At 57.8% G+C, this 19976-nt stretch overlaps 3 protein-coding genes across 8 annotated transcripts in view; 2 read left to right on the forward strand and 1 right to left on the reverse strand.

Annotated features, from left to right (window-relative positions):
- Positions 1-11063, forward strand: part of CARM1 (coactivator associated arginine methyltransferase 1) — a 39616-nt gene extending 28553 nt beyond the window's left edge. For 3 of the 5 annotated variants that reach the window (XM_053898518.1, XM_053898520.1, XM_053898521.1), the window contains exons 5-16: positions 63-173; positions 1361-1538; positions 3678-3768; positions 3950-4031; positions 7821-7906; positions 8094-8183; positions 8630-8767; positions 8854-8943; positions 9028-9140; positions 9235-9312; positions 9574-9642; positions 9805-11063. In XM_053898518.1, coding sequence (XP_053754493.1) covers positions 63-173; positions 1361-1538; positions 3678-3768; positions 3950-4031; positions 7821-7906; positions 8094-8183; positions 8630-8767; positions 8854-8943; positions 9028-9140; positions 9235-9312; positions 9574-9642; positions 9805-9947 — 1269 coding nt within the window. In that variant the 3' untranslated portion in view covers positions 9948-11063. Of the gene's footprint in view, positions 1-62; positions 174-1360; positions 1539-3677; positions 3769-3949; positions 4032-7820; positions 7907-8093; positions 8184-8629; positions 8768-8853; positions 8944-9027; positions 9141-9234; positions 9313-9573 lie in introns of all 5 variants that reach the window. The other 2 variants (XM_053898517.1, XM_053898519.1) reach the window with 2 other exon arrangements.
- Positions 10446-15863, reverse strand: YIPF2 (Yip1 domain family member 2). 2 transcript variants are annotated; one of them, XM_053898527.1, is made up of 10 exons: positions 15748-15863; positions 15503-15563; positions 14945-15102; positions 14766-14843; positions 13735-13822; positions 12334-12450; positions 12055-12221; positions 11796-11978; positions 11576-11688; positions 10446-11474 (listed from the first exon to the last, which is right to left on the reverse strand). In XM_053898527.1, the coding sequence occupies exons 2-9, from the start codon at positions 15531-15533 to the stop codon at positions 11593-11595; spliced, it is 918 nt and encodes a 305-aa protein (XP_053754502.1). In that variant the 5' UTR covers positions 15534-15563; positions 15748-15863; the 3' UTR covers positions 10446-11474; positions 11576-11592. The 2 variants fall into 2 exon arrangements, with proteins under 2 accessions (XP_053754502.1, XP_053754501.1); XM_053898526.1 differs by having other exon boundaries at positions 11576-11703.
- A 4-nt stretch (positions 15864-15867) lies between these two features.
- TIMM29 (translocase of inner mitochondrial membrane 29) lies at positions 15868-17709 on the forward strand. Its single transcript, XM_019427697.2, has 2 exons — positions 15868-16091; positions 16173-17709. Exons 1-2 carry the CDS (start codon positions 15998-16000, stop codon positions 16859-16861), a joined length of 783 nt encoding a protein of 260 aa, XP_019283242.2. The 5' UTR covers positions 15868-15997; the 3' UTR covers positions 16862-17709.
- The last annotated feature ends 2267 nt before the right edge of the window (positions 17710-19976 follow it).

Genomic DNA, 19976 nt, shown 5'->3' on the forward strand with positions numbered 1-19976 from the left:
ATCCGTTAGGATCACCATCACTTCACTAGTGTCCGCTTTTCACTGCCCCCTTCCTCCTCCAGATCGTTCTGGACGTGGGCTGTGGCTCTGGCATCCTCTCGTTTTTCGCCGCCCAGGCCGGGGCGAGGAAGATCTACGCGGTGGAGGCCAGCACCATGGCCCAGCACGCAGAGGTGAGCGGCCCACGGGGACCCCAGCTTGTCCTCGAGCTCTGTTCCAGCCTGGGGAAGCTGGCCCCGCTGGGAGACTTGACCCCCACATCCGGGGAGCCCGGGCGCAGCGCTTCTCTGTTCTGGTCTCTTGTCTCCCTCAACCACGGGTCGACGGGCTTGCTGGACGGGAGGCAGTGTGTGCCCTCCGTGACGGGGTCGGAGCCAGGTCGGAGGTCTTCAGAGGGCGGACGGCCTCTTGCCCCCGGGGGGCAGCTCGTGCGGTCACACGGACCAGGGTGGGATCGCGGCCCCGCTCCGAGCCCCACTCCCCGCCTCTGTGGAGTGTGGGTAACAGCAAGCTTTCCTTTCGTTTACGCTGTCGTTTCCTCGTTTCGTTTTCCGTGCGTTGAAACCTTCGTTCACGAGGTTCAGAACCGAAACGCTGTGAAGGGTTAACTGCCAGGCTACCTCCCTCCCCCACCCTGCCTCCCGACTGCCTGGCCCCCCACTCTGGAGGGAGGGAGACCTGGGGGGGGGCTCTCAGGGCCGCCCCGGGGCTCCGAAAGCCGGCCTGCGTCCTCTGACCGCACACTGCCACGTTGCCGTGCTCCGGCCCCCCGTGCCGCGTGCCTGGGACTTTCCGTGTCCCCACGTAAAGAGCTCCCTCACCCTCTCGAGTGTCTGCCGGGCATCCCTTCGCCCCGGGGACCGTTGTCCGTTTAGATGCAGCTGGGCTGTCATCGACCTTCGGGCCGCTTCGGTCTTCGCAGTGCAAACACGTGCTCTGCTGAACCCCCCACGCTCTGTCCCCTCTCGTGTGCGGTGACGTGTGTAGGACACCTTCTTAGCACCGGAGTCCCCGGGTTGGAGGGTGTGTCCGAGTTTAGCTTTGGCGGCTGTAGCAAAGCCTCCTCGTCCTGCCTACTCCCATCAGCTGTTGTCCTCGAAGGGTGGAGGTGACATCGGGGGACCAGGGAGCCGCGGCAGGAAAGGCCCCGAGAGAGGGCTGAGGTTGCCGTGAGCTACTCACGGGCCGTGGCTGGCAGTGGCTGTGGCTGGGATGCTGACGAGAGAGGCGGGGGTTTGGTGGCCGTGCGTGGGTGGAAGCCCGCCCCCGAGAGGAAGGGTCTGGTGACGACCCATGGTGTGGCTGGGTGCGGGGACCCCCATGACGCCTCTGGGCCCCCCGCCCCCCCACGCGCCCGCAGGTCTTGGTGAAGAGTAACAACCTCACTGAGCGCATCGTGGTCATCCCCGGGAAGGTGGAGGAAGTCTCGCTCCCCGAGCAGGTGGACATCATCATCTCGGAGCCCATGGGCTACATGCTCTTCAACGAGCGCATGCTCGAGAGCTACCTCCACGCCAAGAAATACCTGAGGCCGGGGGGTGAGTGTCCTTGCCGGCGCAGGTGGCTGCCACAGGGGGTCCCGCCGCAGGGCCCCCGGCTGCTGCTCAGTTGGTACCATTGTGATCCTGTGCCCTGCCTGCCTGCCTGCCTTGGCAGCCTGGGGTGCCGGGGGCATCCGGGCCTTTACCCCCAGTCCCTTGCCCACCCCCGCCGGCCGTGGCTGCAGGGGTGCGGGGCCAGACCTCCGCCTGCCCTGCCCCCGGACAGCCTCCGGGCCGCCTCTGCTGTCTTAGGTCCTGTGTCGCGGGGACAGTATCTAGCTGGGAGTGGGGGTTGTGGCAGGTGCAGAAGGTACTCTGTGCCGGGCACCTTCCCGAGGAGCCAGCCTTCCGTCCTCGTTCCTGGCGCCACAGACCTCATCCTGGCGTGACAGGCCCCTGAGCTCCGCCGAGCCAGGGAGACGAAGGAGGGAGTTCGTGTGTGTGAGAGAGCGGGCTGGGGGTTCTCGGGCGTCAGGGAGCCGCTGTCTCGCCTGCCCTTCTGTGGCCTCCTGTCTGTGTCACTGTGCCTGCCTGTCCGCACACCTGGGTCGCAGGCTGTTCATACTTACGCATGTCCCTGGGGTTTATGTGCCCGGCCTGGAACGTCTGCTGGTATTTCTGTTTCCGTTCATGGTTTGTGTGTGTGTTTTGAGTATCTCTGTGCGAGCAAGGGGTCGTGTGCACGCGTGGGTGTGTGTGGCACAGGGGGACCCTGGCCAGGGCAGCAGCCGTGGGACAGAACACGGGAAGCTGGTGGACTGGCAGGCCTCGTGGGGGCCAGGGGATGGGTGGTTCTGTGGGGAAACACCTGCTTTGGTCCTCTGGCCTCCCTGGGTCTGGGCTGCAGGGACTGGCCTCAGGCTGTACTCCCGCCGCTGGGGGCTGTGTTACGGGTGCGCGTGTGGGAAGCCAGGCTGCCTGCGGGGGGCGGGGAGGTGCTGGTGTCCTGGACCCCCTCTCCTCCCTTCCTGTCCTGTAGGATAGACTGAGCCAGCCAGGGGTGGTGCCCCAGCGGAATGGGCTCCTCCTCATGGGGCACGAGCACAGAGGGGCGTCAGGCTCCGGCGGGCAGCCCGCCCGTGACGAGGCTGCGGGCCGGGCCGGCCGCACTGCCCTCCTACCCCCAGCCTGCGTGTCTTCATCCATCCCAACACGCTCTTCAGTGGGTTGAAGGGAATCCCCTCTCCAGCCACATACGTTTAGGTGCCTCCGGAGCAGGGGCACTTTCCCGTAACGCCCTTGGGGGCTGGCAGTCTCCTCCTGGCCACGTGGCCTGGAGTGTGGCCTCCGAGCCACAGTCAGGCATCTCCCCCGCCCCATCCCGGTGGCTGTAGCCGAGCCTTCTAGCTGGAAGAGGAGGCAGATTCCTGCCAGTGCCTCAGGGCCCCCCTCTCCTGCATGGAAGGAGGGAGGGAGGCCCACATCTGGAGGCCAGGTGACCTGGGGCCCTAGACTACCCCAGGGGGGTGGGGCCTCCCAAGCCCTGGCTCTCTCTGCCGCTGACTGGGACTCCTCCGTCTGTTTGCGGAGGCACGCGGAGGGAGAACTGCGGCCAACCCCCCTTCTCGTGTCAGCCCACGTGCCAGACCAGGGTGGCCAAGTGGCTCACCTGTTTGCCGGAGGCCGAGATTCAGCTGAACCCCCCCACCTAGCCTCTGGCCTCATCTGAGGCGCTGACGGCATATTCTAGGGCTTGCCTTCGCCCTGTCCAGAGTGCTTTGCTTCGCTTTCCCTGGCCGCGCACCTGTCCGTGGACAGCGGCACTCGAGAGGCACGACCTGGCTGGCTGAGTGGGGACCCGGAGGCCTGGCTGCACCCCAGGCACCACTTGCTTACCCCCCGAGGCTTTGGCAGGTGCCTTCCCACCTCCCAGCCCTGGTAATGGAACACAAGGACAGGCCTTCCGCTTCCCTGGCTGGCCGGCCAAGTTTCACGAGACCGTGCACGTCAAGTGCTCATCTTGGCCGGTGGCAGAGACGGTGCTCCGTATCTTTGTGTCGCACGGATGCACAAATGAATGAATGAGAGGCTGGGAAGTCCCAGGCTTGGGGATCCAGGGGCCGTTTGGAAGCTCTGCCAGGCGCTTTGGGATGTTCCACCCTGACGTCAGCACCCCTCCCTGCCCCCCACTCCCAGGAAACATGTTCCCCACCATTGGTGACGTCCATCTGGCACCCTTCACGGATGAACAGCTCTACATGGAGCAGTTCACCAAGGCCAACTTCTGGTGAGTGTGCCCTGGGTGTCCTGCCTTCTCGGGGACGGCCCCGCTTCTCTTTTTTTCCGCATCCTCAGTAGAACCCGAAAGACTTGGGCTGGTTGAGGGCCAGCTGGGAGAGCAGGCAGCCTGCCCCACCTGTCTCTCCTGCTACTGGTAACCTTGCTGTGGGAATGGGGGCTTTCTGCAGGTACCAGCCGTCTTTCCATGGAGTGGACCTGTCAGCCCTCCGAGGCGCTGCAGTGGACGAGTATTTCCGGCAGCCTGTGGTGGTAAGTGGGGCATTCAAGGCACTATCACAGTTGGCACTAGGCATGGCCCTCCTCTGGGGTGACCAGAGGGGGGCGTGGGCTTTCCTATTAGGTCTTGTGCAAGCTCTGCAGCCCTAGGAAAGCCGCCGCCCCTCTCTGAGCTCTTGCTTTTGCTGCCACACAGAGCTGTCACACAGGGGTTGTTGGGAATAAAGTGGCAACGCGTGTGGAGTGCTTTAACACACAGTAAGCGTGCAATACATGCAAACTGCTGTTAGATGAATTGATTCTTGGTGAACTGATTTTGATTGATGTTAATTGAGATTTTTGAACTGATATATAGACCCATGGTTCAAAAATCATAAAAGTATAAACTGAAAGCCTACAGGCGAACAGTATTTCTTAGATATATTTTCAGAAGTTTTATATCTAAATGTGCATATACAAATATGCACACACACACACACACATAGTCTTTTTTTTTTCTCTCAAAATATAGCATAATCAGCAAACTACTTTATTTCTGTGATCAGAGAACATACACTGTATGATTTCAGTCCTTTGAAATTTGTTGACAATTGCTTCATGCCCACTATGTGATCTCTTTTGGTTAATGTTCTCTCTGTACTTGAAAAAAATATGTTTATCAGTTGAGAAGAATGTTGTATTAAGAATTAGGTCACGTTAGTTAATCATATTGGTCAAATCTTGCCTACCTCTACTGAAATGGGGCGGGGGGGGGGGAGGTTGGGATCTGCTTTTCCTATCACTGATTGTAGATTTCTTTTTCCATTTCTGAGTTTTGGCTTTATGTTTTTTGGCATCGTGTTATTAGGTGCATACAGATTTAGGACTGTTGTATCTTCCTGTTGCATTGATCCTTTTATCACTATAAAAAGGGTTCCTTGGGGCGCCTGGGTGGCTCAGTCGGTTGGGCATCCGACTTCGGCTCAGGTCACGATCTCACGGTCCGTGAGTTCGAGCCCCGCATCAGGCTCTGGGCTGATGGCTCAGGGCCTGGAGCCTGTTTCCGATTCTGTGTCTCCCTCTCTCTCTGCCCCTCCCCTGTTCATGCTCTGTCTCTGTCTCAAAAATAAATAAACGTTAAAAAAAAAAGTTTTTTTTTTAAATAAATAAATAAAAAATAAAAAGGGTTCCTTTTTTTTCCTCAAGTAGTACAGGTTGCCGTAAAATCTTTTTTTTTTTTTTTTTTCCTGATAGTAGTTTAGCTACTCTGGTCTTCTTTTGGTTAATCTTTGTACAGTATGTTTTTTTCTTTCTACTTTCAACCTTTTTGTGTCCTTATTACTTAACGTTTGTCTCATGTAAGCAGCATGTATTTTGCATTTGTTTTTTAGTCAGATTGACCTTTTATTTTTGTCTTTCAATTACAATATTGAGACCATTTTACATTTAATGTAATTACTGATCTTTGTGGGTCTAAATTTGTCATTTTCTTTCTCTTTATCCTGAATGTTCTTTTAAATTGTTTTGTTACTTTTTGCATTAATAAGGTTACATTATTTCCCCGCACTTGATGTCTTTCACTAGTTTTTGGAGACTCTTGGGCACTGTCTTTTTAAGCACTACCTCTGCCCCATTCTCTTTCTCCTTCCATCCTTTTTTCTCTGTTTGCTTCATTTTCACATTTCCTACTGATCCATCTTCCAGTTCTAATCTTCTCTTTGCCATTTAAGCTGATTTTCTAATTCTTAATTTCAGTACTAGGATCTCATTTTGCTTATTTTTTTTATTTTAGTTCTCTGAAATACATTTTTTCTACCTTTTTTCTTGTACATACTGTAAATCTTTGGTCACTTTCACTATCTGGGTGTTCAGTGTATTTGTTTTTTGTTAATATTCTCTTAGTTTTTGGTCCTCATTCTCTTGTTCTGTTTCTTGGTATGCCTGGTCATTGGATACCAGAATGAAAAATTATAGAGGCTCTGGATGATGTCTTTCCTTCCCAGTATTTGTTTTTCTTCAGGCAATTAGCCATATATAGATAGATCACCTTGGTCCTATAAGGCACTTGATATATTTAGAGGCTGCTTTTCAGACTTGACTTTGCTGGTCTACTTCTAGCCTTCCCTGTAAGACAGGCAGTGGTTTTCAAGCATTTTGGTCTCAGTGACCTGTTTTACATTTTTTTAGCCTGTTTACATTCTTAAAAATGGAGGATCCCAAAGAGCTTTTGTTAGTGTTTTAGCTATTGATATACTGTCAATATCTCTTGGTATTAAAAATTAAGCCCAAGAAATTAAAAAATATATATTTATTTAAAAATAACAATAAGCTCGGGGCGCCTGGGTGGCTCAGTCGGTTGGGCGTCCGACTTTGGCTCAGGTCATGATCTCGCAGTCCGTGAGTTCGAGCCCCGCATCGGGCTCTGTGCTGACAGCTCAGAGCCTGGAGCCTGTTTCAGATTCTGTGTCTCCCTCTCTCTGAGCCTCCCCCGTTCATGCTCTGTCTCTCTCTGTCTCAAAAATAAATAAACGTAAAAAAAAAAAATTTTTTTTTAATAAAAAAAATAACAATAAGCTCATTACAGGTTACCATAAATAGCATTTTTAAGGGAAAAAAAACTATTTTCCAAAACTTTTCAGCGAGAACAGTTGGGATTTTTTAGTTTGCAAGTCTCTTTAATGTCTGGCTTCATAGAAGACAGTTGGGATTCTGCTTCTGTGTTCAATCGGTTGTGTTTATCACAGGTGAGTGAACCCAAGAAAAAGGCAGAAAACATCTTAGTATTATGACAATAGCTTTGACCTTGGGAGTGCTCTGGAAGAGACTACATTGGGAGAACTGCTGCTTTAGGGCCTCGCCTGCAGTGGTCTCCATGTAACCACGGTGGGTGCCCCATGGCCGGGGGGGGGGGGTCCCTCCTCCCACCCTCCCAGCACCAGTATGCACCTGAGCCTTTTCTTACTCTTTCAGTGTCTTATAAGTGGCTTTCTGCTTTGTTTCTTTGTCTCTGAGCCCCGCCCCCACACAGCTCAGGAGTTGGCAAATGCCACAAAGTGAAACTGCATGTAGAACATCCACCTGTTTCCACATTTCCCTTTTGTTTCGTATCTTGACCTCTTGAATCCTAGCTGCCTTGGTGACCCTGAGCCTCCGTTTTGCTTTCCCCGTCCAGGGAGGCTGCCGAAAGGTCCTGCCCCGAGGGGAAAGGCACAGGCCAAAACACATCTCCCTTCTCTCCAGGATGTGGGCTCCCAAAGCCGTGGCTGCTCTGGTGACTCTTCAGTGCTTTCAAACCAGGCTGTAGTTTTCCTGTGTATTTTATTCAGCTCACACAGTTCTTCCCCAGAGTGTTAGTCTGATGAAAAGCCTTCGTCACAGCCGGGTGTGGACGTGAGCACGTAGTTCTCCAACTTGCTTTTTAACTAGCGGTTTATCTCGGAGATCTTTCCCCATCTGTTCTTTCTTCGTTCTTTCGTTGGTTCTCAGTCAGTCTTTTATGCATGGCACGTTGGTGGTTTAACGAGATGGTTTCCAGAATGTGTCTCTACTCTAGACAACCTAATTACGCGTGTGAGCTTGCAAACGTGCACGTGGATCCGTAGGTTAAATTCCCAGAATGAGTCTTTAATGCCCGTGAAAGGTGGTGATTTTGAGGGCTGTCGCCTCGCTGCCCTCCACGGTGGCGTGCCGCTTCGTCCTCCCCCAACACGTCTAAGAAGGGAGGGCGAAGTGGGCTTAGCGGAACGGCCTCGAGGCCGTGGCCAGACAGGGAGAGGGGCACGGCTCTCCCCTTCCCGCCTGGCCTCCGTGCCCGAAGCCAAGTCCTGCCGTGGTCTCTCCCAGGATACGTTTGACATCCGGATCCTGATGGCCAAGTCTGTCAAGTACACGGTGAACTTCTTAGAAGCCAAAGAAGGAGATTTGCACAGGTACCGGCACCCGTGCCCCTCCTCCTGAGCCCGGCTCCTGCTGGAGTCTAGGGCCACCGCAGACGCCCTCAGGCATCCTGCCCCAGGGCGGTGGGCACGCAGGGGCCCCGGGACACCGCCCCCAGCCACCCCCGTCTGTCGGCAGCCTGTTTGACTTCCCCAGGAATCATTGCCCTCTGCCTTCCAGGATAGAAATCCCATTCAAATTCCACATGCTGCATTCCGGGCTAGTTCACGGTCTGGCTTTCTGGTTCGATGTCGCCTTCATCGGCTCCATGTGAGTACGACCGGAGCAGGCCGCGCTCTCCCCGCTGTCCCGGCCCCAGGACTTCCTGCAGCGACCCCCAGGCCTGGCTGCCTCGGAAGGCTGCCTGGGGACTAGGAGGAAGGACTAGGCCTCGGGGACTAGGTTCCCCGGCCCCTCCAAAAGGCAGTGAGGTCTCACCTTCGAGCCAAAGACTGTTGTGGGAGGGAGTGTCTGCCCTGCACTCGGTGGCTGTCCTTCACGGAACCCGGTCTCGGTCTCTCGGTGCAGACATCAGGGTGAGCGGGCCCCCTGTGGGTCTGGATGTATGCGCAGGCCTGTGCCTGGGACGCCTGGGCAGCCAGCTTGTCTCGGCTCCGGGTCCCCGGGGCACCCATCAGAGGTGCCTGTGTAGAGCTCAAGGTGCACAGGGTAGTGGCTCCAGCCTGGTCAAGCGTATGCCTGTCCTTGCTCGACAGAATGACGGTGTGGCTGTCCACGGCCCCGACGGAGCCCCTGACCCACTGGTACCAGGTCCGGTGCCTGTTCCAGTCACCACTGTTCGCCAAGGCCGGGGACACGCTCTCAGGGACATGTCTGCTTATTGCCAACAAAAGGTGTGAGCTGCCACCTGGGGCTGGGGGAGGCAGGGGTTCCTCTACCCAGCCAGCTCATGGCTGTCCCTCCCCTGCCCTCTCTGCAGACAGAGCTATGACATCAGTATTGTGGCCCAGGTAGACCAGACGGGCTCCAAGTCCAGTAACCTCCTGGATCTGAAAAACCCCTTCTTCAGGTAGGATGAGCCCTCGGCCTGAATGCGGGGCGCCCCTCCTGGCCCGCAGCCTCTCACCCCCGCGTCCGGGTCTGTCTGCTGCAGATACACAGGCACGACGCCCTCGCCCCCACCCGGCTCCCACTACACGTCCCCCTCGGAGAACATGTGGAACACGGGCAGCACCTACAACCTCAGCAGCGGGATGGCCGTGGCTGGTGAGCAGCCCCGCGTGGGAGAGGCCGGCGGTGGGGACCCCCGGGGGCAGAGACGCCGGCGCCCAGGCCCTGACCTCTCCCTCTCTGCACGCAGGGATGCCGACCGCCTACGACCTGAGCAGTGTTATTGCCGGCGGCTCCAGCGTGGGCCACAACAACCTGATTCCTTTAGGTGAGTGTCCCCCGGGGTCCGGAGGCAATGAGGGGCGGCGTCCAGGAACGTCTGCGCGCTCGGGCTTTCTGCGCCGCGGTGTCTCGACGTCACCTTTTCCTCTTCCTGGGGCTCCTGGCGGAGGCCCTCTGTTCCGTTCCTCTCTGCCTCGCTCTGCAGCCGCTGTGCCCACCCTGCCCACACCCCAGTGACCAGAGTGTGGGCCGGGCCGGGGGCGGTGACGCCGTCTCCCTTCCTTCCTCCCTCCCTCTTGCCGCGCAGCCAACACGGGGATTGTCAATCACACCCACTCCCGGATGGGCTCCATAATGAGCACGGGGATTGTCCAAGGTAACGCCGGGCGGCGGGAGCGGGGTCCCGCGGGCGTGAGTGTGCGGACCCCCGGGCCACCCGCCTGCCCTCTCGCCTGCTCTCTCTCTCTCTGCCTCTGCTGCGGGTCCGGGCGGGCGAGGGGGCGGAGCTGGCCTCTCAGTGCCCGCGCCCGCCCCACAGGGTCCTCCGGCGCCCAGGGCGGCGGCGGCGGCGGCTCCAGTGCGCACTACGCGGTCAACAGCCAGTTCACCATGGGCGGCCCCGCCATCTCGATGGCCTCGCCCATGTCCATCCCGACCAACACCATGCACTACGGGAGCTAGGCCCCTCCAGCGTGGAACAGACTGACAGCACCAGGAAACCAAATGAAGACCCTGCCCACCCACCCCCCTGCCCGGGCGGCTTTCACCCCTGTACCGGAGAAGCCCAAACACCCGGTCACAGCCCTCTTTGCTATGGGAACTCGGACACTTTTTTACACGACATCGCCGCCGCCGCCCCCACTCCACCGCCCACCCACATCTTGGCCCCGAGCGTGTGTCGCTGCCGTATTTTACACGAGATCATGTCGTGGGAGCCCCGTTTCCCCCTCCTGCCCTCCACCCTGACCTGGGTTTGACATCCTCCGTAACGGGCGTGTCCGGGCCTGACAGCTGCAGGCCTGGCGGGGAGGTCGGGGGAGCAGCTGCGCACCCCCCACCCCCCAACGGGTCCCTCGGCGCCGGCCCCCCCCCCCCCCCCCCCGCCTGTCTCCAGGGGGAAGGCAGTCCTGACTGGGCGGGGCCTCCCCTTCTACTACCAGGCCTTGGTCACAATGGGCGTGACATGCTGCTTTTTTTAATTTTATTTTTTTACGAGAAGAACCAGTGTCAATCCACAGACCCTCTGAGAAACCAGGCCGGCCGGGCCGAGCCAGCAGCCCCTCTCCCCCACTCAGAGGCTCAGTGGTGAGGGGCAGCCCTGCCGAGTCTTCGGGACAGGGGTGGGGCCAGGCCTCTGGAGACCCGAGGCCCCCTCCCACCAAAGGGTTCACCTCACACTTGAATGTACAACCCACCCCGGCTGTCGGGAAGGCCCTCCGTCCTCGGCCCCTGCCTCTTGCTGCTGTCCTGTCCCCGAGCCCCTGCAGGTCCCCTCCCCCACCCCTGCCGAGAGCCAGAGCAGGTGGCCCCGTGGGCCCCAGGCCTGGAGGAAAGGGCCACCGTCAGCCGCTCGGGGCAGACCTGAGACACCTCGAGGCTCGGCCGTGGAAGGCGTCCTTTTCCCTTGTAGCTCACATTAGGCCTGTGTGTTCCCCCCACATTTGTAGACGCTCCAGTCCCTCTTACTATGATGGCATTGTGGTCCCTCCCTAGCCTGGGAAGGGGCCTTGCAGGGACCTCTCCCCACCCCCCCACCCCCAAAAAACAAAAAAAATAAACGAGGAAATGTATGTTTCAGCACAGGCCATTTTCTTCTACTTCTGCTCCCCTGCCCCATTTCTAACCCCTCCAAACTTGGCCGTGGTGGAGCTCAGGTGAGGAGGCCCCAGGACCTGCTGACCGGGCACCCCGGGAAGGGCAGGCACAGCTGAGGTGGGGGTGGCCCCCTTTGCTCTCCCGACCGTCCCCCCAGGGAAAGCAGAGGCCTAGCGGGCAGCCCGTGGGGCGACGGCCACACCGGAAGCTCCCTGCTTGGCTGCCCCTTTCCCACCTTTATATAAATTCTCTGAATCACCTTTGCATAGAAAATAAAAGTGTTTGCTTTGTAAGAAAAGTCTGGAAAGTAGCAGAGCGATCTCGAGGTGTCAAGGGGGCCTTCAGTCCTCGTGTGAGGGGCAGGGCAGGCAGAGGCGTCCCCTCGTGTGGAGCCTGAAAGAGAGAGACTCCTAAGAGCAGCCAACCCGGTGAGGTCTCCGTCGAGGAGGAGGGGCGGGAAGACCCCTCAGTCACGGCCGGAAACTGGTCCTTACCTGCGGCTCGGGCCCTCCTAGGTCACCTGGGACCCTGGGGTGGGCGGCGGCAGCAGGTTTAGGGGCAGAGACGTGGCCTGGGGTGGAGGCGCCAGGGGCTCCAGGGGCAGCGGCTGGAAGAAGTAAAACTGAACCGAAGCCCCCCAGGGTCAGCGCCGGTGGGGGCCGGTGACGCCCCGACCCCAGGCCCGGCCTCCCGCCCGCCCACCCGCCCCCATACCTTACAGCCCGTGGCCAGAAGGGCGTGGAGCAGCACGACCGTGGAGAGCAGCACGGCGGCCACCAACCGGGTGTCCTCTCGGACAACAGGCCAGAGGGTGAACACCAGGCTAGCGGCTGACAGGGCCAGGGCCAGCGCCCCAAACAGCCACTGCAGCCACGGGACAGGGATGAGCCACAGGACCTGGGGGTGACACGGGCAGCTGGCTACCGGGCCGTCCCCACGGCACCCGCCGCCCCCATCCCCGGGCCACACTTACCACGGTGGGGATGAAGACGAAGAGGGAGTAGCCATAGACGCACACGGTCTCCAGGAAGGTGTAAGGCCCCACGCGCTCCCGGACACGCTTCCGCCACCGCAGGAAGCCCCACAGCGCCAGCGGCACCAGCCAGACGTAGCAGTAGATGGTGACGCCGGCCACGGTCACTGCGGGGCGCGGGCCGGGCAGGCTGTCACCACCGCCCCCTCCCCGCCCCAGCTCCGGGCCCCGCGGCACTCCCAGCGCTGCCCGGGGCTAGGCCTTGCCCTCTCCACTTACCCTTGTGGAACTGGGGGCTGTAGTGGATGGAGGGGTCCCTCCTCTGGGCCAGCACCAGCGTCAGGTTGCCAGTGACGGCCAGGACGAAAGCCAGCGTGGCACAGATCCAGAAGGGGCCTGTGGGCAGGGCACGGTGAGGGGCCCGGCTCTTCCGGGACAGGTGACTTGTCCCGTGTCGACTGTGCTAGGACCCAAGCTTCTTGCCAAACTCTGAGCTACCCGCCCCCCCAACTCCATCAACCGGACACGTCCACAGGCCACCAGCGATGACCTGCGGTGGCTGCATCGGGTGCTGGCTCGGTCCCTCCTCTTGACCTTCCGGCAGCCTTTGCCGTGGCTGCTCTCTCCCTTCTGGAAACACTCCACGTGTGCTTTCTAGGCAGGACTCCATGCTCCTGGCTTCCGCGTCACCTCCCTGGCAATTCCTCAACCTCTGTAGCCCCCGCTCCCTTTAATGACAGGGACCCGGCTGGGGCCCGGTCCTTAGCCATTCGTCTCCATCTGTGTTCACCCCTTGCGTGATCTTGTCCATCCTCAGGGCCTTATGTCACCTCTAGGCTAACGACTCCCCAGCTGGCTTCAAATCCGGGCCTGTGCCCTGAACTATAGGCCTATCGTCAACATTTCCACGCGCTGCACATCTAGGCCTCTCCAACTCCAGCCTGGCACACTTGGGCTCTCCCCTCAAACCCGCCCAGCTCTTGCAGTCACTGACTGACAGTTCCATCCCTCGAGTGGTTCCGCGAAAATCTAGGCGCCATCGTTGCGTGCCTCCTCCCACCCCGCATCTCGTGCGCCAGCAAATCTAGTCGGCTCCACCTTTGAGACACATTCCACGGTCCAACCACTGCCCTCCACCGGGGGCCCGGCCCCACCATCCCACACTTGGGCCACGGCACTCACCACCTCCCTGGCCTCCTGGCACCTGCCCTTGCCCCCCCCGCAGCGGCCAGAGGAAGCCTACGAGCCCTTAACCGAGACCCCTTCTCCCCGCGGCCTCTGAAGCCTGTCACCTCCGAGACCTCGCGCAGCTCACTCTGCTCCGCGGACAATACTGCCCTGCAGTTCAGGCATGTTCCCACCACAGGCCTTACGCTCCCTTCTGGAATCTTCTTCCCCTAGGTCTCCCCAACCCGAACAAGGCCCATTCTCTCCTCCTCAGGGGCCTTCCTTCCCTGACCAACCCACGCAAGACAGCAACGTTCGTGCTCTAAAGCATCCACTGTTCTTCCGAGCCCCACCGCCCCGGGGAGCCTTTTGCAGGTCTGTCTCCCCACACGGAATGTGTGTTTCCCGCTCTCCGGGAGCACCTCTGCCTTCCCCTCAGCTGCGTTCCAGAGACTGGTACTCAGTCCACCCACGCTGAAGGAATGATCAAGCTGAATGCACACCACCACTCACCGTACAGGTCCGGCCGATTCCGTAGACGGTGCCGTACAAAGTTGTGGCCGGGCCGGGGCAGCAGCGAGCCTTTGATTCGGTCCAGGACCTAGGGACAAGGTGAGGTGCAGAATGGAAGCCTGCATGGGGCCCTTACCCCCCAAGCTCCTGCCCGGCCCTTAGAGGCTCCTTCCTTGCCGACTCCCCATCCCTCTGCCTGAAAGGGCTCAGACGTTCCCCCGGGGTTGGATGGCCTGGAGCCCCTTCCCCTGGCCAGCCTCCATACCCGCTGCGTGCTGCCACTCTGAAGGACCCTTCCGGGCCTGCCGTCCTTCTCTCCGCTGCTCCCTCCTCTCAGCTTGGCTGCCCTCAACTGCCTGTCTCACTGCCTCCCCTCCCAGCCCGGGGACACTCAAGTTCTTGGCCTCCTCCTGCCTACATCTCTCTCCACTCTGTGACCTGCCCTGCACCCCAGATTTATCATCTCCCTCCCTGGCACCTCTGACCCATCTTCTTTGCACCAGGTCTGCTGATTCCACCCATTCCTCTCCTGCTCTAAACCTTTCCTCGACTTCCCAGCACCCTCAGGATAAGACCCGAATTCAGCACAGCACACGAGCCCTTTGTGATCTGGCTTCTGCCTGCCTGTCCCCATCTCACCCTCTCCAGCCAGATCAAGTGACAGCTCCTGTGGCAGTTCGTGCCTTCCCTCACCTTGGGTCCTCTGTATCTGCCGCTCCCTGTGCCTAGGACATAGGCTTCCCATCACTCTACCCAGTTCACTCTTCCTTCTCCTCGAGGCCTTAAGCCCATTCCTCACTTCCTCCAAGGGGCCCTACTCTAGCCCGTCAGAGCGTGTGTTCACAGGAGCCCCAATCACCCCATAATCCTTACACCGCACCACAGTTACATCTACCAGCCTGGTGGGGGGGGAACCCGTGACCTCCCACCCGGGCATTACCAGCGCTCGGCTGCACAGGGAGGGCTCAGTGAACAGTGACTGGACCCCATTATGACTCCAAGCCCCATCCCGCCAGCTTCCAGGGCCTGACCTGGCACGTGTCCACGTCAAAGAAACTCTGATAGTAGCCAAAGGTCCAGAATCCAGGCTGCTGCTTCTCCTGAAGGAGCTGCGCGGCACAGGCTTTCAGTGGCTGCCCTTACAGCCTGGGCAGAGGGTGGGGGCGGGGCTGAACGGCGGAGGCAGGGCACGGGCACTTTTGTGACTCACCGCTGTCTTGTCGCTCTCTTCGACCTCTTCCTCGGCTCCATAGCTACCACCTGAGTCCACAGCCACAGCCACGTGCCCCTGTGGGGTCAGCTGACCACTTCCGCTGGTAGTGACCGCATCTGGGGTCTCGGCCAGCAGATTAGAGGCTTCCTCGAACTCTGTCGAGAAGGAATACGAGCCACAGGCAGGTTTTAGGCGTCAGGACAGTCTGGTTTGGCCCATTGCTCATCTGGGGGCCAAGACTCCCAACCGGGGCCACCTAACCCTTCCCTCCAACTAAGGTCCCAGCCTCCTAAATTTGGCGGGAGTTAGAAGGTGTGGTCTCGCACGCCTACAACTTAAGCCTGGTGCTGGGATGGGGTCAGGTCTGGGAGAGAAGCTTTGCTTTGAGATCTGAGTTCAGGGTTGGAGCGAGGTTCGAATCAGGAATGGGTGTCAGGTCGGGGTCAGGGTTCACAGCTGACTGGGGATTCAGCTTACACGGCGATCAGATCCTGGGTGGGAGGTTCCGGCCGGCGGAGGGAGTAGGAGCTCGGGCCAGGTCGCGGCCGCACTTACCGTGGAAGGCCAGCTCGTCGGCCGCTGCCATGGTCACCCAGGGGCGTCACCGCATCCCGCTCTGAGGACAGAAGCCAATGACGCCCGCCCCCAACCCAATTAATGCGGTGCCCTCCCCCACCCCACCGATGTCTATCCCTCAGCACCGAGCCCAGCCTGGCAGCTAAGGGCACCGAGCCCCGCGGGGGGGTGGGGGGGGTTGAACTCGCCGCCCCCGCCCCACAGGTGCACCCCGCCCCCCTCACCTGAGGCTCCCTCGGGCGGCGTGGCCCAGACTCTCTGCGCCTGCGCGGCCCGCCTACCCGCCACAGCCGACCCCGCTCAGACCAGACAGCAACATCCGGCAACGGGTCCGTTTTCTATCCTCTTCCGACGGGAAGCCACTTCCGGCGCGCTTGGCGCTTCCGCAGGAGAGACCCCCCCCCCCCGCCCCGGGCCTTTTCCTTCTCATTCCCGGCGTTTCTCGTCGGAACAGGGACGCCAAGCCGGAAGAGGATGGCGGCGGCCGCTCTGAAAAGATTTTGGTCCCGAAACCGTGAAGACCCTGGGGGCCCAGCGGCCGCGAAGCCCGGCGTGTGGGCGCGGTTGGGTGAGTAGCGGCGGGAGGCGGCGGGGTGGGTGGCCGCAGCGGCCCGCCGTCACCGCGTCTGTCCCGCTTCCCTCCCCCCAGGCTCCTGGGCCCGCGTACTGCTCCGAGACTACGCGGAGGCCTGCGGGGACGCGGCGGCGGCGGCGCGGGCCCGGCCCGGGCGGGCGGCCGCGTACGTGGGGCTGCTGGGCGGCGCGGCGGCCTGCTGCGCGCTGGCGCCCGGCGAGGCGGCCTTCGAGGAGGCGCTGCTCGACGCGTCGGGGACCCTCCTGCTGCTGGCCCCGGCCACCCGCAACCGCGTCTCCGAGGGCCACGTGCAGCGGCTGCTGTGGCTTCGGGGCCGCGGCCGCCTCCGCCACGTGAGCCTGGGCCTGTGCTCGCTCGTGTACGAGGCGCCCGTCGACGCCCAGGCCAGCCTCTACCAGGCCCGCTGCCGCTACCTGCAGCCCCGCTGGGCCGACTTCCCGGACCGGATCCTGGACGTGGGCTTCGTGGGCCGCTGGTGGGTGCTGGCCGCCCGCATGCGCGACTGCGACGTTAACGACGACGAGTTCCTCCACCTGCCGGCCCACCTGCGCGTCGTCGGGCCCCATCAGCTGCGCTCCGAAGCCAACGAGCGGCTCTTCGACGAGAAGTACGAGCCCGTGGTGCTCACCGACGACCAGGTGGACCAGGCGCTGTGGGAGGAGCAGGTCTTGCAGAAGGAGAAGAAGGACCGACTCGCCCTCAGCCAGGCCGACTCCCTGGTGCGGCCCGAGGGGCCCAGATGAAACCCCGGGCCTGGGTCGGGTCCGGGCTCCGAGCCCCGGCGGCCTGTGGGGCCCGGAGCGCACGGCCGCGGCGAGCGGGGGAAGCAAACGCTGTGCAGAGCGCGCTCTCCCTGCGTTTTCGCCACCTTTCTAGAAGGCCGCTCTCCCTCTCCCCCTCCCCTTGTTCCTTGTTAGCTGAAGCGGTTGCGGAGCCCTCTGGGGCAGGGAGGTGGGGAGGGCCCAGCGGTAAGACGGCGGAGTTGATCACTGCGAGCGAGCGTTCGTCACGAGCCCTTTGTGTGAGGGAACTTTTCGTGGAGTCTCACGGCCCCTCGCCCGAGGGCTCCTATTTGTCGAGGGACTCCGGCGCTCTCCTAAGACTCTTCAGATTTTTATTTTAAGCTTGGCAACGTTCTTTTCGTTGTCCTAAGTGTCTTTGTTTGAAGTTAAAAAATTACTAGTCTCAGAGGAAAGTGGGAAAATACCACAGGCATCCTGCGCCCCCTTCCCCCAGGCTACCCCAAATGGTAATGTTTGACCGGAAGCCACACCAAACCCGGAGACTGCAGGGGGAGGACTGCAGACTTCACAGGACAGCATTTTGCAAAAACAAGCACCAAACTTTTTGCCCCCTAGGACAGTGATGTCAAAATGACGCGGAAGGGGAAAACATTATTTAATTTGGAATTATCTATGGGATCATAGATTCTGTTTATATTTCAGAGACCCTGGAAACCCAGAATCCTGTGGAATGGGATGTGTTAGTGTACAAAGGTCAGGATAACCCTCCTTTACAGACACAGGAATGAGACTACCTCTGTCACCCGCGTGGTTTGTGGCTGCTTGATAAAACCGTGAGAGGAAACCACTGTCTTCGTTGGGATGTTTGTGTTACTGCGTTCGGCCATTTAGTTTTGGTACTTCTAGACCTTCCATGCTCCGGGTGCTGGACACACAGTAATTTTTATATCCTTATTTTTGGGACAGTGGAGCATCTTGTACGTCAGCATCTTCACTTTACAGCAGAAAAAGTGAGGTTCAAAAGTTCATTTTTTTCTGGGGCAGAAAAAAATAGGTGTCCGACGCAGGTCATGATCTCATGGTTCATGGGTTCCGGCCCTGCGTCAGGCTCGGTGCTGCCAGCTCAAAGCCTGGCGCCTGCTTCAGATTGTGTCTCCCTCTCTCTCTGCCCCTATCGTGCTCACACTTTCTCTCAAAAATAAACAGACATTAAAAAAATTTTAAAAAGTGGATTTTTTTCCAAGACTGTGGCAGAACCAAGATTCAAACTGCAACTCCCAACCCTGAGCCTTAATCCTCGAACTCGGGATGCTATTTTTTGATCCTAACAGCATCCTGCTAGAAATTATTAAATGTTGCTATCACTAGCCATGGATAAAACAAATACACGAATAGAAATTCTGCATATGGAATAAATTTTAAGTGAATATAAAAAAAATGCAATAAGGACAAAAGACAAAGGATACTAAATTATAATCCTATATGGTTACCTGCAGAAATTTCTGGGCCTAAATCCTGATGTCTTCGTTAAAGAGATATTGGCCAACTTCAGGAAAGTTCTAAGACACACTGGCATCCAAGTGAGATGTGTTCCTTAGTGTGATCAGAAGTTCTGGAAGAGAACTGCACAGCTTTATTGCTTGAGGTGGTTATTAAATGCCACTTCTGGGGCGCCTGGGTGGCTCAGTCGGTTGAGCGTCCGACTTCGGCTCAGGTCATGATCTCACAGTCTGTGAGTTCGAGCCCCGCGTTGGGCTCTATGCTGACAGCTCAGAGCCTGGAGCCTGTTTCAGATTCTGTGTCTCCCTCTCTCTGCCCCTTCCCTGCTCGTGCTCTGTCTCTCGCTCAAAAAATAAAAAATAAAAAAAAACATTAAAACCCTATTTTTTATTTCAATTAAGTCTCAGCTTTCATACTGGTTTTGTAACTGACCGGGGCTAGAACAGTTACCTAAGAAAAAAGGCGAACAAATTGTAAAGGGAGTAAAACTGATACTATTTGCAGATAATGTATTATTTACAGAAATCTCTAAAGACCCCATGAAAAAACGGATAGAAAAAATGAATTCACTAATGTTGAAAGATACAAAATGCAAAAAGTCTGTTGTATTTCCACACACTAATAATGAACAAATTAAGAAAACAATCTAATTTACAAGTGCATCAAAAACAACACCTGGGAATAAATTTAACCAAAAAAGTGAAAGACCTTCCTTAACCAAGGAAGTGAAAAGACATTTATGAAAAATCTGAAGACCCAGATAAATGTAAAGATATACGGTGCTCATGGATGGGAAGAATATTGTTAAAATGTGCATATTCCCGGGCACCTGGGTGGCTCAGTTGGTTGAGCGTCTGACTTCGGCTCAGGTTTGTGAGTTTGAGCCCCACATTGGGCTCGCTGCGGTCAATGCAGAGCCTGCTTGGGATCCTCTGCCCCCTCTCCCACTGATTCTCTTTCTAAAGAAATAAACATTAAAAAAAAAAAAATCCATATTCCCCAAAACAATCTGCAACCCTACCAAAACTCCAATGGCATTTCACAGGAAAAAAAAAAAAAAAAAATCTTAAAATTTATAGGGAACCCCAAATAGCCAAAGTAATCTCAGGGAGGAACAAAGCTGGAGGCGTCATGCTTCCTGATGAAGTATGTTGCCAAGGTATAGTATTCAAAACAGCATGGTATCAGTATCATACAGACACAGCTCAATGGAACCAGAGAGCCCAGAAATAAACCTACGAATATATGGTCAATTGATTTATAACAAAGGAGCCAAGAACACACAGTGGGTGGAGAGCAGTCTCTTCAATAAATGGTGTTGGGAAAATCAGACAACCACATTCAAAAAACACGAAACAGGGCCACTGTCTTATACCACATACCAAAAGTAATTCAAAATGGATTAAAGAACAGGAGGCCTGAAACCATAAAACTAGAAGAAAACATACGCTGGAAGCTCCTTGACATCGGTCTTGGTGACGATTTTTTGGATTTGGCACCAAGAGTGCAGGCAACAAAAACAAAAGTGGAACCAAGGCAAACTAAAAAGCTTCTGCACGGCACTCTCAAAAATAAACATTAAGAAAAGGGGGGGGGGGGGCGGGGAAGCACCTGA

This window comes from Panthera pardus, unplaced genomic scaffold (assembly GCF_024362965.1).
Source record: "Panthera pardus isolate Hobbes unplaced genomic scaffold, ASM2436296v1 HiC_scaffold_8, whole genome shotgun sequence".
Classification (NCBI taxonomy): Eukaryota; Metazoa; Chordata; class Mammalia; order Carnivora; family Felidae; genus Panthera; species Panthera pardus.

Excerpts from the sequence above, each read along its gene's own strand:
- YIPF2 (XM_053898526.1), bottom strand. The coding sequence starts at position 15,533 with ATGGCAGCGGCCGACGAGCTGGCCTTCCACG. Across the intron at positions 14,844-14,944 it reads AAGAGAGCGACAAGACAGCG|CTCCTTCAGGAGAAGCAGCA; the intron begins GTGAGTCACAAA and ends TGTGCCGCGCAG. Across the intron at positions 11,704-11,795 it reads TTCTGGCCACGGGCTGTAAG|TTTTACTTCTTCCAGCCGCT; the intron begins GTATGGGGGCGG and ends GCTTCGGTTCAG.
- TIMM29 (XM_019427697.2), top strand. The coding sequence starts at position 15,998 with ATGGCGGCGGCCGCTCTGAAAAGATTTTGGTCCCGAAACCGTGAAGAC. Across the intron at positions 16,092-16,172 it reads CGGCGTGTGGGCGCGGTTGG|GCTCCTGGGCCCGCGTACTG; the intron begins GTGAGTAGCGGC and ends CCCTCCCCCCAG.